Here is an 18,716-nt window from a genome sequence, read left to right as displayed (position 1 = left end):
AGACCATGAACACATTATGAAAATGTTTAATCAGATAATAAATGAAGTGTGAAGTAAGCTCACTTTCTCATAGACGTCTACAGAAACAGATAGATTTTTAGTTGTGGGGAAGTGACTTCAGCAGCTTTAAAAACAGTTTAGCAATCACATTTGCATATTTCTCAGACTCACACACTGAAAGCTGCTTCATGCTTTTTGCGTTCAGCGTGGTCGGTGCGCTGCGGACGGCGCGCTGCGGACGGCGCGCTGCGGACGGCGCGCATGGTCACCGCGAACCGTCTGGTCTTTCAGAGCGGTTCAAAGAACGGACTCTTTCTCTCCTGTAGCCAATCATTGTGACGTAACCTACACGACCGCGTCCGCATTGTTCCAAAAATCTTGGAGGTGTGCGGCTCGGCGATCAGACCCTCCGCGCGTTTGCGTCATATCGCCGTCCGCCCTGCGCCGACCGCGCTGAACGCAGGAAGCATGAAAGAGCTTTAACAGTGCACCACTCCCAAACTACCTCTACGGGTTTGAGACCCAAACTGCACACTGTTAAAAAAAAAAAGGAAAAACAGCCTGAAGCTGCTTGCAAAATAATTGGTCTGCTGCACGGTATCAAGAGATTCTCCTCCCCAGAGTCCACCTCTACAGACCGTTGGATCAGAGTCGATACTTTCCGGCGCTATTCAAAACGCAACAAGCTCTATTCAGCGGATGTGGCTGCCGTTCAACACACGGGTTGATGTGAAAGTTATATTACATACAAGGTTGTCTCCCGTTTCATCGCTGTGTTCTTGCAGTCCTTTGAAGTAAAATCCTCAGACAGGACACACGTATTAGTAATTGTTTTCATAAAAGCCGTTTCTCAGCTTCTCCGTCAGTGTTTTTCTGTCATTGCTCAGTGGTCCGTCTCCTCCATCACCTCCATCACCACGCTTCTGGGTCCCGTTAGGATCAGGTTGCTGACAACCCGGTAGTCCAGATCGAGAACATTTAGACCGTTGACCGAAACCACAAACTGACAAACCTGCAGGTAAAAGAAAGATTTAAGATTCAAGAGGTTTATTGTCCTATGCACAGTACAGACAACTTACACGATGCAATGAAAAGCCTGCTCTGCCAGTCTTTCTTTACACAAGGAATAAAAAAGGAGAATAATACAATAAAGCCAAAAGGGTCCTGACCAGGCGTCAGTATGTGACAAATTGGGGCTTTAAATGACTCGTAAAAAAGCTCAAAATGCTTTAACGTGACATGCGAAATGTCCTTAAAAGTAGCGTGCTATTTATAGACCTTCCCATGAGATCCTGTTATTATATAACCAACTCATTTCAATGGAACTTTTATAAAAAAAATTAAATAACACCCAACATCTCTTACAATCTATTCAGCTCATTTGTGCACAACAAAACCTAGGACCTTGTTATGTGATTTCATTCCTTTTGGGTACACCAAAGGAAATAACCGTCTTCTCTTAACTACATTTCCCATGATGCCTACCTTCATCCCAGCAGCGGCAGCTGGGCCCCAAGGCTCCACAGCCTGGACGTGACACGGCCGGTTTCCTCGCACCACAAACCCCCAACCCACGGCATCGGCCATAATCTGGAGACACACAGAGAGACATTAATCTGCAGCAGAAAAGTCAAAAAAAGCAACTGATTTTCAGCAGGAAAATAGTTTGGGAAATATGTGCAACTAAAACACAAAAAAAAGACCTATGAAAGTATGCACATGTACATGTGACTTCCACGTAGGTCTGCAACTAGTCTAGCATTGCCAGACCTTCCTCCACAGCTCTGTGGAGGAGGGTCTGGCTAGTCCACACAGCATTCCTGGATGGGAGAAAAAAAAATCGGCTCTGGTTTATTGGCGTTTCTTTAAACCAATCACAATCGTCTTGGGCGGTAAACTGTCTTGGATGTCTTCGGGTCAAATCTGACCCATTTTCAAAAAGTTTCTATATCAGAAATTTGGGTTCCTTTCAACCTCATTTTCAGACAAAATAACGTGGACGGTTCCATACAACTATTACTCTTCACAAGTAAAATATATGATCAGTTCAATACTTTCATTGAATTTGGGTGTTTTATTAAATTTTATAGCATGTAAAGAAAAATTGATAATAGAACGATAAAAAACGTAGGAAAAAAATGTCAAAAACATCGTAAAAAGTGACAAAAACATTGTGAAAAGTGACAAAAACATGGGAAAAGCTTAAAAAAACGTCAAAGAACGCAGAAAAATACTGACAGAATCTTCGAAAAAAAGTGACAAAAGTGTCGAAAAAGACGACCAAAACGTTGGAATTTTTTTTACATTTTGACCAAGAAAAAAAAAAAGTTGCATGGTCGACAGGGAAGACAGCACAAAGGTTAAAGACGAATTGATTATCAGAATAGTTGGCGATCACTTTTTGTCTATCATCTTATCGATTAGTCGACTAGTCGTAGCAGCTCCATCTCCAGGCTGTTGTTAAATAAATAAGAGATGCTGAGTTTATTTGGGTCATTTAAACTGCAGTGTATGTTGTTAAGATTTCATGTGGCTGCTGTAGACAGCTGCGTTGTTTTATTGGCCAAGTATACTTACATACTCAAGGAATTTGACTTTGGTAGGTGTTAACTCTCTTTAAATTCAACAAATAGAAATGTAGTAGTGAGTAATAGAGACACATACTGTCCAATAGAGACACTAATATACATATAGGCACATATCAACATAATGTACAAAAATACAAATATACAAATGAGACATAATATCAAGACAAGTACACATGGAGTGGGATGTAACTGTGCAAAAAGTAATAGTGTAAAGTAGTGTGCACGATGCATATTGGTAGCCTGGGAAACGCTGATGAACTTCCGGGCAAATTTGAGATTTGCTCTGCAAGTCCGTCTGGCCCATTCTAGCCCATTTCCAATTTTTCCAAATCGAGGCACCAATCACAACCGTTGAGGCTTTACACGATGACGATAGCGCAGCGACAGCAAGCAGCTTTTTGTTTACATTCAACATGACGGCCACCCGAAGCGCAGCAACCCGTTGATGCCGCTGTCGCTGCTACGTCACCCGGATCGTTGGTCTGATTGGTTGAAGGACTTTGCAATTGCGCCCAGAGGCATTTGAGCGACGTCCGTTGGTGACGCCCCTTTGGAAATGGGCTGTGAATGAACCTTCAACCAGGCTAGCACATTGGGGCATTTATAAGCGTTCACAATCTCGCAACCCCTTCTCAGTTTAATGAAAAAAAAGGCCTTTCCGGGAAGGACTTCCGGGTCATGGCTGAGTGAAGACGTGTTTTAGAACGCTCCTCAACATTTCCGTATTATTTTACATTTTCTACAATATAATTACAAAAAAAGGCCTTTCCCACTCTCTTAACTATCTTAAAAGGAGACATTACCAACGTACTGTAAATATTTTCTTGAAGTAGGGTCCTCCGGGTCTTTGCAGCTCTTCTGTGCTCACTGGTCTCTTCAGGACTAAACACCAAAACAAAAGGAAAAAAATCTGTTTCCATGTTTTATTTCATCACCACTTAAAAACTATGTGTTGTAAATAGGATGAATGCGATATTAACTACTTTCAACTAGAGATGTTCCGATACCGATACCAGTATCGGAAATCCGATGCTGCCTAAAATGCAGGTATCGGTATCAGCGAGTACCGGAGTTTATGTACCGATCCGATACAACGTAATGTAGCCTCGAAGACGAGCTACTTTAAAGTAGTTTATTCATGTTCTTTTTGACGTTATGACTCAATGTCAAACTGGATAATGAAAGAAAGTTCTGTGGCGTTCATTGTATGTGTTTGTTCAAGTTATATACTTAGTTACATTCCAGCGCTGGATAGCGTTGTTGAACACCGCGATAACAATAATACTTGTTGCAAAGAAACTGTTATTGAAGTGTCCTCAGTTCTGCGTTTCTGTTGCTTTCAGTATTTGGTGTACTAACCTGATTTGGGGCTGTAGAGCGTGGGGGAGGAGGGCAAGTTGTTGGGTCTCTTGCTGTATTGGCTGCCGTCGCTGCAGCTCCGCAGCCGGGCTCCTCTGTCGCCTCCGCCTCCCGCAACCGCCTTCGCCTCCTTAGATGGAGCCACTGGCGGAGAGAGAGAGAAATCAGACAGAAAGCTCAGTGACTTCTAGTCAGAGATGGTCTGATACCATGTTTTGCTTCCCGATAGCGATTCCGATACCTGAACTTGCGTATCGGTCGATACAGAGTACCAATCTGATACCAGTGTGTTAAAAAATACATAGATTTTATTATGTTTTAACAGCAGTGTACTAATGCTGCGTTCCTGGCACAAGTTTTAGCCCACAAGTTATGACTTCAAGTCACGACTCATGACTTAGCGTTCCAGGGTTCAGGTTAGACTACCTAACGTCAATGTTAGCTAGTGGCTACCTAACGCTGACGTTTGCTAGCGCTAGCTGATACTATTGATTTCTAGTCTGCGACGTATTTTGGCCTTTATTTAATAAACATAACCTGCAGTAGTACACAATCGTATGTGTATTGTTTTGATTACAATGTAGGGAATTACTTTACGTTGCCGTTGGATGGTACAGCGGTGTCTGTACAGCATCATCAAGGGGTCGCCATTGTTGTTTATGTGTGACGTCAAAAACTGTAACTGGGAGTACAACCATCTGGTACCAGTTCACGGGGAGTAAGTTACGGGGTTCACTGCCGTTCCAGGGCACTTTCGCGGGTTACGGGTTGCCTAGAACGCAGCATAACATCCCAGTATGGATGTGATATGATTTCTTGGCTGGCTCAGTGTGATTTACACAGGGGTATGCGTAGGATTTTTCCCCTTCTGCTCTACATATCCCTGCCTCTGCTGAATTATTTTTATCCCTGGTGGGGACAAAATGTATCCCCTCTCCCCCCCTCAAAGTTATCAATACTACTTCACCAATAGACCATATATGATATACTTAGAATAGAAGTATGTTAAACTAAGTAAAGAGCTGTAACATGAAGACATAGCGCCATAGAACGATCAAATCTGAGCAGCAGTTGCTTGTTGTATTTAGCCGTTACAGAGCTCCGGGACGCCGGCTACCAGTGGCAGTTGTTAAGCCGCCAATAGGTGACTGTGAGCCGGCTACAGGCACCGCCAGATGACGGTCCTTTCAGGGGCCGTGGATGGTAGTGGAGTTTAGAAAGAAAAAGTGAGCGTCATGCAGCGATGACACTTAAGTTTAGGCACCAAAACGACTCGTTAGGTCTAGGGAAAAGATCAGGATTTTGGTTTAAAACACTGCCAAGGAACGAACGTATTTTGTTTTCACCTGAAAGTGATCTCCAATCTTCTGCTTGAAAGCGCTGCGAAGTTGATAAATACATTTTTTTGGCATGGCTGGCCGAGTGGCTGTATATCCATGGTGGTATTAAAAGTCGATTTAATTAATGCATGCTTTGTTTTGTTGTGCATAATCAAAAAATCAAATCCCACCCTGGTTTTACAACCCTACTACTGACAATCAAACACAAAACTGACCCCGTTTTGTGTTTAACTTTCTCAATTCATTGTCCAACAATTGTGTTCCTGTTCAAACATGCCTTGATAACAGCCAACGCTTCCTTAAATAGCAGAGATAAGAAAGACAAACAGGTCACAGTGTTAACGTGGGGGTGGGGGGCGGCTGACCCATGCTCCAGATGCATGGACCAAATGCCCCCCCAACTTCCCCTGTGATCCATCTAAAAGCCCTTCTGGTGATCACATAACTGTTCTGGTTTGAACATCGCCTGAAAATGAAATGCTGTGCTTTACTGTGTTTTGTTGGTTTCTTTGTGTGTTTTTTAACTTTACGGAACAAATGGAGCTACGTCACATTCTGGGTCACTGTGGAGAATTTCGTGTGTAAAAAACATGATTTCTGTGGGTCATACATACCTTTAATTTGCTATGACACTCCTTTGTACCTTGAGCCCGGTGTTAATTGCATTTTTCTTGATATAAAGTGGGATTCACTGATGGTGTTAAACATGTAAGCTCTTGTTGAGGATTTTACCTGATTTTAACCCAAACCCACCATCTTTTTATCAACTTAACTCAATAGTTTTGGTGCCTTATCCTAACCAAACTGGGACCGTTTGACAACGTTGTGTGGGTCGGATTAGAGGGGAAGAACAAACGGCCGATAAAGTTGTGTAACGATATAGGTATGGAGATGTATAGAGTATGTGTTGCTTTGGTTTATTTGCTGTAGAGCACAATATCCCAAGTTTGCCTAAATGGGCTTTACAATCTATATACTATACCCTCTTTCTGTATTCTATACCCTCTGTCTGTATACTATACCCTCTGTCTGTATACTATACCCTCTGACCTTTGACCCTCGAGTCTGGTAACACTCCCCTAAAAAATATTTAATGGGGAAAAAATGAAACCTCAGTAAGAGCAGCAGAGGACACACACACACACACACATACACACACACACACACACACACACACACAGACAGACGCGCACACACACACACAGACACACACAGACAGACACACACACACACAGACACAGAGACACACACACACACACACACACGCGCGCACACACACACACACACACACACACAGAGACACACACACAGACACACACAGACAGACAGACAGACACACACACACACACACACACGGCACTAATTTAGCCACTACTTCCTTTTGTAGCCATGGTTTACTGTAACCCACATAAACACCACAAATGATTTCTTGAGAAATGTGTCCAGTATGAGGAAGTTCAAATGATCCCGTGAGCTCGAAAGTTAACATGCTCGTTCACCGTAAACTGCTCTGAAATGTTTCCCCATAACGCCTGATTCATTTCTCTATTAAACAGGCAACGTTACATTTAGTATGTACACACCACTCAGCTCACACAATCTTTCAAAAAACCTGTTTCAGTTTTTGTCTTTTTGGCTGTCATGTTTTCTTTGACTTTTAACTAGAATTTTAAATAGTGTTTAAATTTTCTATTCATGAAAAGATGTTCAGAGTTGACTTTGCGCAGTAACATCTGGCTGTTAGTATGTGGTTTTGTTCTCTCATTTACTAAGACACACATCACTTGAGTCTAGGGTGACCGGACGTCCCGAAAAATTTGGGACAGTCCCGAAATCCAAGCAGTTGTCCCGAATCACGAATCCTGCCCTAATTGTCCCGAAAATTTGAGCAAAGTCTCAAGAGCAGACTCTCGAGTAGTTGTTGTCTGATAGAACATTCAAAACTGTTCATGGGGATTGAGTCGTCCTGCGGCCAGCTCCCGTCGGCTGCAACAAAACGTAGGCCCTACGTGCGGCTAGGCGCAAATTTAGATAACACACAATGCTATTTTTCATTCATTCATTTATTGTTGAAATGGAGGCTCAGGCCCCGGGACCCGATGAACACGTAGCTAAAAAGCAAAAATGTCTCTGAGGGTACCGAGAGGACTGGGTAGGGACATACACCTGGATTACTACAAAAATATTTATTAATTTAATGATTAAATAAGGTAGTGTCTCCAAACTTATCTCAATTATAAATAACTTCTCTCTTGCGGTTTGTACTACAGCACTTACTTTTAAAAAAATAAGTTAAATTAATAAATATTTTTTTTATCTCTTTTCGGTGTTGTAATTTGTAGACGGTCCCTAAGCACTCGTCTTACTGCCGGTAGCAGCAGAGAGCAGAAGCCATCAGGCAAGTGTTATTTAAATAAACTCCTGGTGTACTTACAAATTTTCCAATCCAGAGTACATAAGCTATTTGTACTACAGTAGAAGTTTGGTATCATTTGGGGCATTATTAGGGGGGTAACTTACGAAATACACAGTTGGATCCATTAGCGCCTGTACTAAGCCATTCGGCTGATAACGCTAACTCGCCCAATGTTCGACCCAGGTGAAAAAAGCTTGTGGGGGGGTGTTTGGCTCGAGGTCATGGTGCAAAGGACCCTAGGGTGAAATTACTCCGAACCGTCCCTTTAAGTGCAGGCAGCCACGAGAAGGAGTGATTGGATTGGATGTTGCTGATGTTAAAGCGCAGTCATTGTGTTTGTTTTATTTGTTTCATAATGACACTTGAGTTCATGATTTCAATGATTTTTTTATTTGTATTTTCGGGTTTACATGACCGACCGAGTTGAATTTCAAATTAAAAATAATAAATCATTTTGGTGCGGAGTTTTTCAAATTCATGTTACGCCTAAAAAAAAGCGCTAAAACCGTTGAAGAAACGTCAAAAACGTTGAAAACATGTTTACATAAACGTCGGACAAAACGCCCAAAACGTTGAAAAAGGGCAACAATAGCATAGAAATGCCCCCCAAAAAGCGTCAATAACTGTCGAAAGAAATGCCAAAAAAGTAAAAAAAAAAGAAAAAAGTCTGACAAACCGCCAGAAAAAGTGTCAAAAAACACAAAAAAGACAAAAAGAACGCTAAAACCGTTGGTTTATTGAGGTTTATTGACCATAAATTTAAAAAAAGTGTACAACTAATGGGAATAAGTTGATGTTAGTGGTATATCTGGAGGTAGTGAAAAATTAAAAATACAAACTTCTTTGTTTTTTCAATGTTTTGGCACTTTTCGATGTTTTTTTTTAAGCTTTTCCCGATGTTTTTGTCACTATTTCCAAAGTTTTTGTCGATTTTTTTCTGATCTTTTTGACGTTTTTGTTGGTTTATTTCCAACATTTTTGTCACTTTTTTCAACATTCTTTTATCATTTTTTTTTTTCAAATGCTATGAAATTGAGAAAAAACAAAAAGAAATTCAATGAAAGTAGTGAACCAGTGAACTGATCTTTTTATTTACTTGAGAAGAGCGTCGTAGGGAACCATCCAAGTTAGGCCTATTTCTTTTTTAACAATTTGGTTGAAAGAAAACCCACATTTCTAATTTAGAAGCTTTTTGAAAATGGGTCTGATTAGGACCCGAGGACAACAGGAGGGTTAAAAGCAAATAGGTTTGAGTTCTTATACCTGCTGTACGAGGTCCCATCTCTCAGTCGATTATTATCCAATCGCTCGGAGAAGAGAGCAGCCGAGGATGAATCCAGAGGAGGAAGAAGACTTTTAACGGCTTAATAAACAAACAACAAAAAAAGACAGAAGGACAGTCAGTCAGTAACAGTTCTCTGGCTTCAAATGAGTCTCTGCTACCAACATGTTTTCTTAAATCATCTGGTCTGGTAAATATGTCTCCGTGTGCTAACAGATCTTAAAAGCGAGTGGGAATCATCTGGTCAGAGAAGTGTGTGTGTGTGTGTTAAATATTAAACCCTTGAACACACAAACTGACCTTCGGCAGGAAGGAGGAGGAGGAGGAGGAGAAGGAGGAGACCCATTTCAAGCAGAATTTTTCCTCTCTGTAATAGCAAAGTAATGTTAACCATACACAATTGACGTACGGCTTTTTAAAACTTACATTTTAAAAATGTTTCAAAGCCCAAGTCCTGTGTTCATTTATCTATAAAAAATCTTTTAAAAAAATTAAAAAAAAAGATGTTGCCTCTATGGTCGACCCTGAATGGGAAGTTTTCTTAAACTTATAAACACAGACACACAGAGACACACACACACACACACACACACACACACACACACACACACACACACACACACACACACACACACACACACACACACAGACACACAGACTCAGACATGCACACACACACACACACACACGTTTAATGGGACTTTACGGAAACTTCTTTACTGTGCAGAGGAGCCAAACGCTCCGTTAAAGCTTCTCCAATTCATGGCATTGTAGCAAAAATAATATTACAAAAATGATTTCATCATCAAATGGGAGACACCGATTTCGGATAGAGTGGGAGTAACAAAAAATATAACTTGTAATATAATACATGTGTGTGTGTGTGTATATATATCTTATATATATATATATATACACATCTACAACTATATCCAGTAAAACATTAAACCTGCACATAGACTCACACAGACACACAGAAACACACACACACAGACACACACACACACACAACACACACACACACACACACACACACACACACACACACACACACACACACACACACACACACACAAAACTGTACATAATGAAGAAACAAATCAGGTAGAAAACTGAATGGTTTGAGATGGAGATTTCATTTAAAAGATATCAGACACACACACACACACACACACAACACACACACAAACACACACTTATATAAGGAGTTGTAGAAGCCTGGCTTCTTGCAAAATCCTTCCCTTTAGCGTCAGCTGAGCCATTTGTTTGAGGATGTGTGCGTTGTACTTTTAATATCTGAAGCAGAACAGTGTGTTGCCGAGGAGGCTGAATGATATCAATGATATCTGTGTTTAACCTTTCTGCTCTATCTGTTGCTCTGTTTATTTCCCTGCTGATAAGATTATGGATTTCCCCATTAAAAAAAACTCCTGCATTGAGCAACTTTAGCAAAAAGCTTTGTTTAGCTTTTATACAAACAGAGCCCTGCAAACAAGATGTGACAAGATCAGTGGTTATAGATATACCTGGGCCTCAGCCTGGTTGCCATGCACACGCTGTAGGAGGCTGCAGCTGCGGAGGGAAAGGAAACGCAGAGATTAGTTCTGCTCTGACGGATGGAGGAGAGTCAGGACAAAAAAGCAGCATCGGCTGCCATTTCTTCTCTCCCCTCTATTTAAAGCCGCTGATGGTTCCCTTTCTCTGCCTCTAACCGCGGGGTTTCTCCAGGTTTCACAAAGTCAAATATTAAAGAGCTCATATTATGCTCATTATCAGGTTCATAATTGTATAGGTTGTACCAGAATAGGTTTACATGGTTTAATTTTCAAAAAACACCATATATTTGTTATACTGTACATTGCTGCAGCTCTTCTTTTCACCCGGTGTGTTGAGCTCTCTGATTTAGCTACAGAGTGAGACATCGCACTTCTGTTCGAGTTTGAGGGCGTGCCCTGACAGTACCTAGGTAAGGACTACTAGCCAGTCAGAAGCAGAGTATGAGGGCGTGCCCTGACAGTACCTAGGTAAGGACTACTAGCCAGTCAGAAGCAGAGTATGAGGGCATGCCCTGACAGTACCTAGGTAAGGACTACTAGCCAGTCAGAAGCAGAGTATGAGGGTGTGCCCTCTCATATATAGAGGTATACTCCTCGATGCAGCGGCTGCATGTTCGACTCCGACCTGCGGCCCTTGCTGCATGACATTCCCCCTCTCTCTCCCCTTTCATGTCTTCATCTGTCCTGTCAATAAAGGCCTATAATGCCAAAAGAATTAATGCAAACTTTTAGTTTTCTATTTTATTCAAGTTTTATTCAATTTTGTAGCATTTGAAAATGCATACAAAACATATGGGCGCCTGCTCCACCAGGTGAGCTACCCAGGCCCCCTGAAAATGTTTTTAAAACCGTATCCTGACTAAACTTTGACATACACCAGTCTGTGATCCTCTGATCTTAACTATTAGTCAAAATAATTCACAATTTCAGCTTTTTGTAACTCCAAAATTAGGTATAATGTCATATAAATTAGCTTTATTGACCTTGAATAAAAAAAAGCTTTGAAAAAAGTGACAAAAAAAAAGCCAAGAAAGGTTAATCTTTGACCCGATAGGACAAGTTAATGCTCGACGGGAAGGCAACACAAGGGTTAACCAGATATGCAGTGTTTATTTGCAGAAAAACAAACATGGGAGATTCTATCAGAAACGTACATTATCTTTCCTGGAATTGTTACAGTGAATAAAACTTGTATAATCCCAAACAGACAAAAAAATGATGTGATTTCTGTGAGTTACGCTTTAAAGGAATATGTAATTTATTAGGTCCTTGGATGTTTTATTCTTAATTAAAAACACTTTTGAAAATTACAAATCCTGAAAAATGGTCTGTCCTCAGCCAAATTTTAACTACCTCGTCCATAATTTTGTTATTCTGAAAAAAAAAGAAACAGGGCCTGACATTTTAGGGAGTGAAATGCTGACAAAAATGTCTTTTATTCAGGCGTAAAAACATGCTGAGATGGCACAATATGTGTTTCTCATAGTTTAACATGTCCTTCATATGGCTTAATGTTCAGATTTTAATGTTGAGAATTAAAAAATTCTCCTTCAAAGATTTTTTAGAAGTGTAAATGTACCTTTGCGGTAGAATGTCCATAATGTCCATATTTATAAATGGCTTTCACTCTTGCTCTCAAACTCCACGTGTCCGGACCAGTCTGCTGAGTCATTTCGGAAGACGTGGCCAGGACAGGGACACAAAAAAAGAAATATGCAGCTGCCGTCGCCGTTGACAACAAACAACAACAACAACATGCTGCAGACAGAGTAAACACGCTTCTGATAAAGCCACATTCCCTTCTGTCTGCAGGGAGGAAAATTCCTGACGCTTTAGATCAAAGCCAATCAGCGATCAATCAATCGCTGTTCAGTTCCTTAAACGGAAGATAACGGCAGAGAGATAGGAGGACACGTGGCGACAACAAAAGGTCATGTGAAAACACAAAGACAGCAGGGGACAGTTTGTTCTAGGTCAGGGGGTGCTCACACGTATTACTCCGGAGGTAACAAGGATACATGGCTGCTCCGTGCAGCAACAGTTGTGAAGCTACCAACCGTTATAAGCCCCTTTGTGTTATTTGGGTCTCACTAAAATCAGTCATACACACAGTCCTGCCCATCTCTTATTCGCGGACATGTTGGTACGCTGTTTGTATGCACAAAAACAGCATTAACGCGTTGTTAATTCAACCCGGGTGTGACGTCATTCCCAGCTTTCGGCTTCCGAGGTAATTGGAACGCACCAACGTGGCACCATGACTTGGCGTAAACATACACGCCACTTTCCTAAACCCAAATGGCGTGTTATCTGTACGCATTCTTTGTTATCGCGAGAACGTGACGTACTATCGTGAGAATGTCACGCGCGTGACAAAAAAAACGCTTAGGAAAACAATAAACGGTTGGGTTTAGGAAAGAAACATTGGGGAAGGCTTAAAAATAAAAATACAAAAACGGCTGAAAATCGCCACACGCGGGACGCGATCCTGGCTCTCCGGGGTGAAAGTCCTGTTTTTTACCCATCCACCCCCCCAACCAACCTCCTTACGCGGACTTACGTCCCTTTATACTACTCGCTACGGCGAAAATTCCCTCGTAATGTAGGTCAATGGCGGGCAAATTGCGTTGATAAACACGCTAAAAAGCAATTATGCGCCAAAATGGCATACGAATTGGTGTGCCATACATACGCCACTTTGTGAGATCAGTCTGAACGCACTATTAGAGCGATGTCATGGTGCTCTAAGCGATGTTGGGTGACGTCACTTCTTGTTGACGTTGGAGGTATTTTAAAACAAAACAAGGCTAGCTCGCCCCTCCCTCCTCCTCATCCCGTCCCCTCCCCATCCCTTCTGCGCACTCCCAACCCAAATCCTTCTTGTCAGTTATTGGCTGGAACACTGGAACACTGTTTGTTATGTTTGGTGGTGCAGGTTGGCACAGTTTGTTTTTGACCGCGTTTTTTTACAGTGTGTTCAGGGGACAGACAGCTAGCAGATAGTGAGGAGATGTTTTTTACAGTTTGTTCAGAGGACAGACAGCTAGCAGATAGTGAGGAGATGTTTTTTACAGTGTGTTCAGAGGACAGACAGCTAGCAGATAGTGAGGAGATGTTTTTTACAGTGTGTTCAGGGGACAGGCAGCTAGCAGATAGTGAGGAGATGTTTTTTACAGTGTGTTCAGGGGACAGGCAGCTAGCAGATATTGAGGAGATGTTTTTTACAGTGTGTTCAGGGGACAGGCAGCTAGCAGATAGTGAGGAGATGTTTTTTACAGTGTGTTCAGGGGACAGGCAGCTAGCAGATAGTGAGGAGATGTTTTTTACAGTGTGTTCAGGGGACAAGCAGCTAGCAGATAGTGAGGAGATATTTTTTACAGTGTGTTCAGGGGACAAGCAGCTAGCAGATAGTGAGGAGATGTTTGCTGTATGTGACAAAAAATGTTGTAGCCTAAAAGATGCGTGCCATCGCTTAGAGCAGTGTTTCTCAAACTTTTTTCAATATTGTACCCCCTTTGAATTGCTTTTTTGTACCAGCGCAAAACATTTTTGGTAAAAAAAAAAAAAAGTCTCTATAAAGAGGTACAATACAGCGCCAGCAGCAATAGAGTCACTAAACAGCCTTTTTTAAACAAAAATATTTAAACGCTACATTTCAAATGTTAAGAATCCATCACTTAATTCATTCACTATTGTAGCATTATTATTTTAGGAATTATGCATGACATATTTTTAAATTATAAATTAAAAACCTCACGTACCCCCTGCAGTACTCCATAGTACCCCTAGGGGTACACGTACCCCCATTTGAGAAACACTGGCTTAGAGCACCCTACAGAAAATGAATTTGCGTTCATTTTTTCCTTACGTTAAAAGTAGTCCACAGAAGATTGCTGAAATACTTCATTTTATTAAACACAACATTGAATGACATTTTCCAAAACTTTCAATGACTAGGAATCTGCCCCCCCCCCATAAAATATGATTGCCACCCCCCCCTAGTGCTCCCCAATCCATCGAGCTAGAGTGCTGTGAATTTAACAAATGTGATTTCCATTGGATCAGAGTACTGTAACTTTGCTGTCTGTTCTGCCAATTGGCTGCCTTTCCATTTGATAAACAGATATATACTTTACACAAAAAAAAAAGAAAATATATTGAACTCACTAGGGCACTTGTTGCTGTAAGAAATAAAGCGTGTTCTGCACTTTATTTCCGTTACTGTTTCCTTCTATCTGAAAAGTGTGTACAGGAAGGTTTTCTTTGTCGAAGTTTGAGGCAAGTTTATTCTAAGTGTTTTGGACAATATTTTTTATACAGTTCTGTGACAAAAAACACTTCCCAGCCCTTGTCAGATGACCAATTAATTACATAACAAAACAATCAGTCCGGGGGAGGGGGCGCAGGGATTTTATCAGAATACAGCTAGAAAATCTGCTCGGCTATATCGGATAGGATAGAACAACACAATGCAATTTTAGCTAAATAAAACACTTCACATTCATTAATAATTTAACATAACTATATCCAAAGGTGATATACATTTTCTATGGGCTCTTAAGGCAGAAATGGGGCTATATGGAAACATTAATTGCATAAAAAACATAAACCGATTTCCCTAACATTAGTTATTTATGAGTCCTCATTAAAATAATATGATAATGCAGTTTAAAAATAAACTTGTTTTATTGTCACAACAGAACAGAGGAACATCAAAATATATTAAAGTTCTGATAAATAAAATGTATAAAAATACAATGCAATTTTAGCTAAATAAAACACTTCACATTCATTAATAATTTAACATAACTATATCCAAAGGCGATACACATTTTCTATGGGCTCTTAAGGCAGAAATGGGGCTATATGGAAACATTAATTGCTTAACAAAACAATCAGTCGGGTGATAAAATCCCCTGCGCCCGACTGATTATTAGTCCCCCCCTGTGCCACCCCACTTAACCCTTGTGTTGTCTTCCTGTCAACCATGAACTTGTTGTCCTTCCTGGTCAAAATTGAAAACAAACTTTTTTTTGGCACTTTTTCCAATTATTTTGACACTTTAAAAAAGTTGTTGTCACTTTTCTCAATGCTTTTAAAGTCATGATCAATAAACCTAAATTATATGACATTACACCTACTTTTTGAGTTGAAAAAAAAACAGAAATTACGAATTATTTTGACTAATCAAGATCAGAGGATGTTGAGTGGATAACCACAGACTGGTACATGTCAAAGTTTGGGTCAGGATGCTGTTTTGAAACCATTAAAAAAAAAAAATCTAATGTTTCTGTGTAAAGTTCCACTCTGTGCAAAAGATTTCTTACAAAGTGAGCAACTAAAGGGTTTTTCTCCTGTATGAGTTGTCGCGTGATCCTTCAGATGTGACTTGTTGAGAAATCTTAAAGCACAAACTGAGCAGCTGAAAGGTTTCTCTCCTGTGTGGATTCTCATGTGACATTTTAGATGTGTCTTTAGGCCGAATCTTTTCCCACACTCAGAGCAGCTAAAGGTTTTCTCACAATCACTACATCTGGAGTCCCTGACAGGAACGTCATCATTTTTCGGAGGGTTTAAACTTGACTGAGGTTCTCTGGTCTCCTTCCAATCAGCACTGTCATCAGTCTCAGGAGCAGAAGAGTCTCCAGTCTCTACCTCAGTATCTGGTTCTGAATGTGGATGCGAGTTCCTGTCTGGTTCTGCTCCTCCACAGTCCTCTCCATCAGCTTCTGTTTCCATGTGTTCAGTTTGTCTTTGATGAAGCTGTGAGGACTGAGCTTCCTCTCCATCATCTTCTTCACTCTTCACAGGGACAGGAGTGAATAGGACCTTGATATCAGCCTCCTCCAGCCCTTCCAGCTGCTCCTGTTCCTCTTTAATGTGTGGGGGGGGCTCTAGGTCCTCCTGGTCCAGACTGGAGCTCCTCTCCTGCTGCTCAGTGGGAACTGAGTCTTTACCCACCGACACCTGCTGGACGTCTGCAGGAAGCACTGAAACACACATTGAGGAAAACTGTGACTGCATGCTAGAGCCCGACCGATATATATCGGCAGGCTGATATTATCGGCCGATACTAGGCATTTTCCAAACTACCGGTAACGTAGTTTTTTTAATATTCATTCATCAGAATCATTTATAATGACAAATAAATGATTCTGAATAGTTAAAAAATAAAATAAAAACGGACGAAACACCCTTCAACCATGTTGTGAGTGTTGGCGTTGCAGAGTCTGTCCACCAGAGGGCACTCTACAAAGTCCCTGTTGGCAACACTGATTTTTTTTTTTTTTGTTATTGTGTTTTTGTTCAAATGACTAAGTTTCATATCTTAAAGGTATTATGGAGGATTTTCTTTTTCCGGGTGGATCATCAAGACTATTGGTCCTCCTAGTTGTCAATCATTCTGGTGATATGTTTACGTAAGGCCGTCGTACGTGCTCGTCCCTAGGGTAGTTTTCGCTTTCTGCGCATGAATACTTGCAGGTGTATATGTGTGGTGAGAATAGGTGGTGAGCTACGGTTTCAGCCATTCATTGAAGCTCGCCGTTCTCACCGTGTTTTTTCAAAATGTCTGAGGGTCGCAAGAGAAAAAGTGTCTAGGAATTGTATGACAAGAAGAGAAAGGCCTCTGAAGAAAGAAACAAGACCGGAGTGTTTTGGGGAGAATGTTTCACACGCTGGCGTGCGCTAAAAGCACAGGTTGGGCTTCCCACTGATGCCTCAGTCGCGAAGTTTCTACTCAACAGGTAAAGTTTGGCATGCTATTTGGAGAAATCCATTTAAAATCACTGCTAGTAAAAGTTGATGTAAGCTATGATTAGCGATGCTAGCCCTGGCACAAGTCACGCACCGCGCAGACACGGATCTTTTCTAAAATTCGGGATAATCCTCCACTATACCTTTAAGTTTGTATTTTTATGCATTTTATTTATCAGAGCTTTAATATATTTTGATGGTTCTCTGTTCTGTTGTGACAGACGTTTATTTTGAAACTGCATTATCAAATTATTTTAGTGAGGACACACAAATAACTAATGTTTGGGAAATCTGTTTGTTTTGTTAGTCGTTTGTTTTTTATTTATTTTTTATATATATATCAGCCGATATATATCGGAATATCGGATTTTTAAAACAAAGCGGTGGAGCAAGCTAGAGAAAGAACACAGAGAGAGAGAGAGAGAGAGAGAGGCGCTAACGTTAGATAAAACAAAATGGTGGAGCCAGCTAGAGAAAGAACAGAGAGAGGGAGAAGTGCTAACATTAGATAAAACAAAGCGAGTTACCTGTACACGGAGCAACCGTTCAGTTACGGTAAAGATCGGAGTACAGCCGCTCTCCTGTTGTCGTGGCACCCAACTTACAATTTTTTTGGTTTTTTTTAAGTGCTTGTTTTTCCACTGACCGGCTTAGATTATTATTCAAAGTGTCTGACAACATTATGGAAAGGATTTCTACGGAAGTCGACCTTTCTGTTGCATAGTATACCTTTAACATGAAACAGCCCTGAAATCATCATCACTCCATGTAACTAAACAGTAATTTTATCATCGAAAAAAGACACTTCATACAAAGTTGAGAAACACAAAATAAAACTATTAAAACTAAGCTGTCTTGGTTTCGCCACTTTTCGAACAATCTGCGCTCTAGTTTGGTTGAAATAAACGCATAATTTAACAATTTACACGTGAAAATATGTTGGCAATGTATATGTTGGCAAAAGTACTGTTATTAACATGAAGTCTATTGTGTTTAGTGACGGCGATCTAGGAGCTATTTCTGGTTAAACAAAGATTTTACTCTTAAACAAAAAGGTCTATCTAGGGATTCTTGTTGTCAGAAACCTAATAACAATCTAAGCCTGTCAGCTGCAAAAACAGAACTTTCAGAGATGTTCTTTTGCTGGTGCATTGGGGTTGCTGGACGTTTCAGTGAGGGTGCTCTGAAATTTTGAGTTTCCCTTAACATAAATAGGCTAACGTTACACACACTCGCGACGTTAGCCTATTCGCTCTGGACTGAGACCAGTGAAGGATATTAGAAGGACCTTTCCGGTGAGCGCTGAGAGTTACTGCGCAGCCTCCAACTTCACTGTAAAGCTTCCAATGCCAACCTAATTGTCCAGTCAAAGCAACAGGAAACCAAATCAGAGAAAGGTTGCAAAAATACAGGAAAAAA

General features: G+C 40.8%; 1 protein-coding gene and 1 gene segment (V, D, J or C); both read right to left on the bottom strand.

Moving 5' to 3' along the window:
• LOC120572047 overlaps nucleotides 1-18,716 on the bottom strand; it is a 217,143-nt gene that overhangs the window by 102,030 nt on the left and 96,397 nt on the right.
• LOC120572054 (DEP domain-containing mTOR-interacting protein-like) lies at nucleotides 9-9,197 on the bottom strand. The gene is made up of 5 exons (XM_039821259.1): nucleotides 8,967-9,197; nucleotides 3,948-4,091; nucleotides 3,400-3,470; nucleotides 1,486-1,590; nucleotides 9-1,012 (listed from the first exon to the last, which is right to left on the bottom strand). Exons 1-5 carry the CDS (start codon nucleotides 8,983-8,985, stop codon nucleotides 884-886), a joined length of 468 nt encoding a protein of 155 aa, XP_039677193.1. The 5' UTR covers nucleotides 8,986-9,197; the 3' UTR covers nucleotides 9-883.

This window comes from Perca fluviatilis, chromosome 13 (assembly GCF_010015445.1).
Source record: "Perca fluviatilis chromosome 13, GENO_Pfluv_1.0, whole genome shotgun sequence".
In the NCBI taxonomy this organism is placed as follows: domain Eukaryota; kingdom Metazoa; phylum Chordata; class Actinopteri; order Perciformes; family Percidae; genus Perca; species Perca fluviatilis.
The sequence above is the reverse complement of the archived record's forward strand: the minus strand, read 5'-3'. Positions and strand labels throughout refer to the sequence as shown.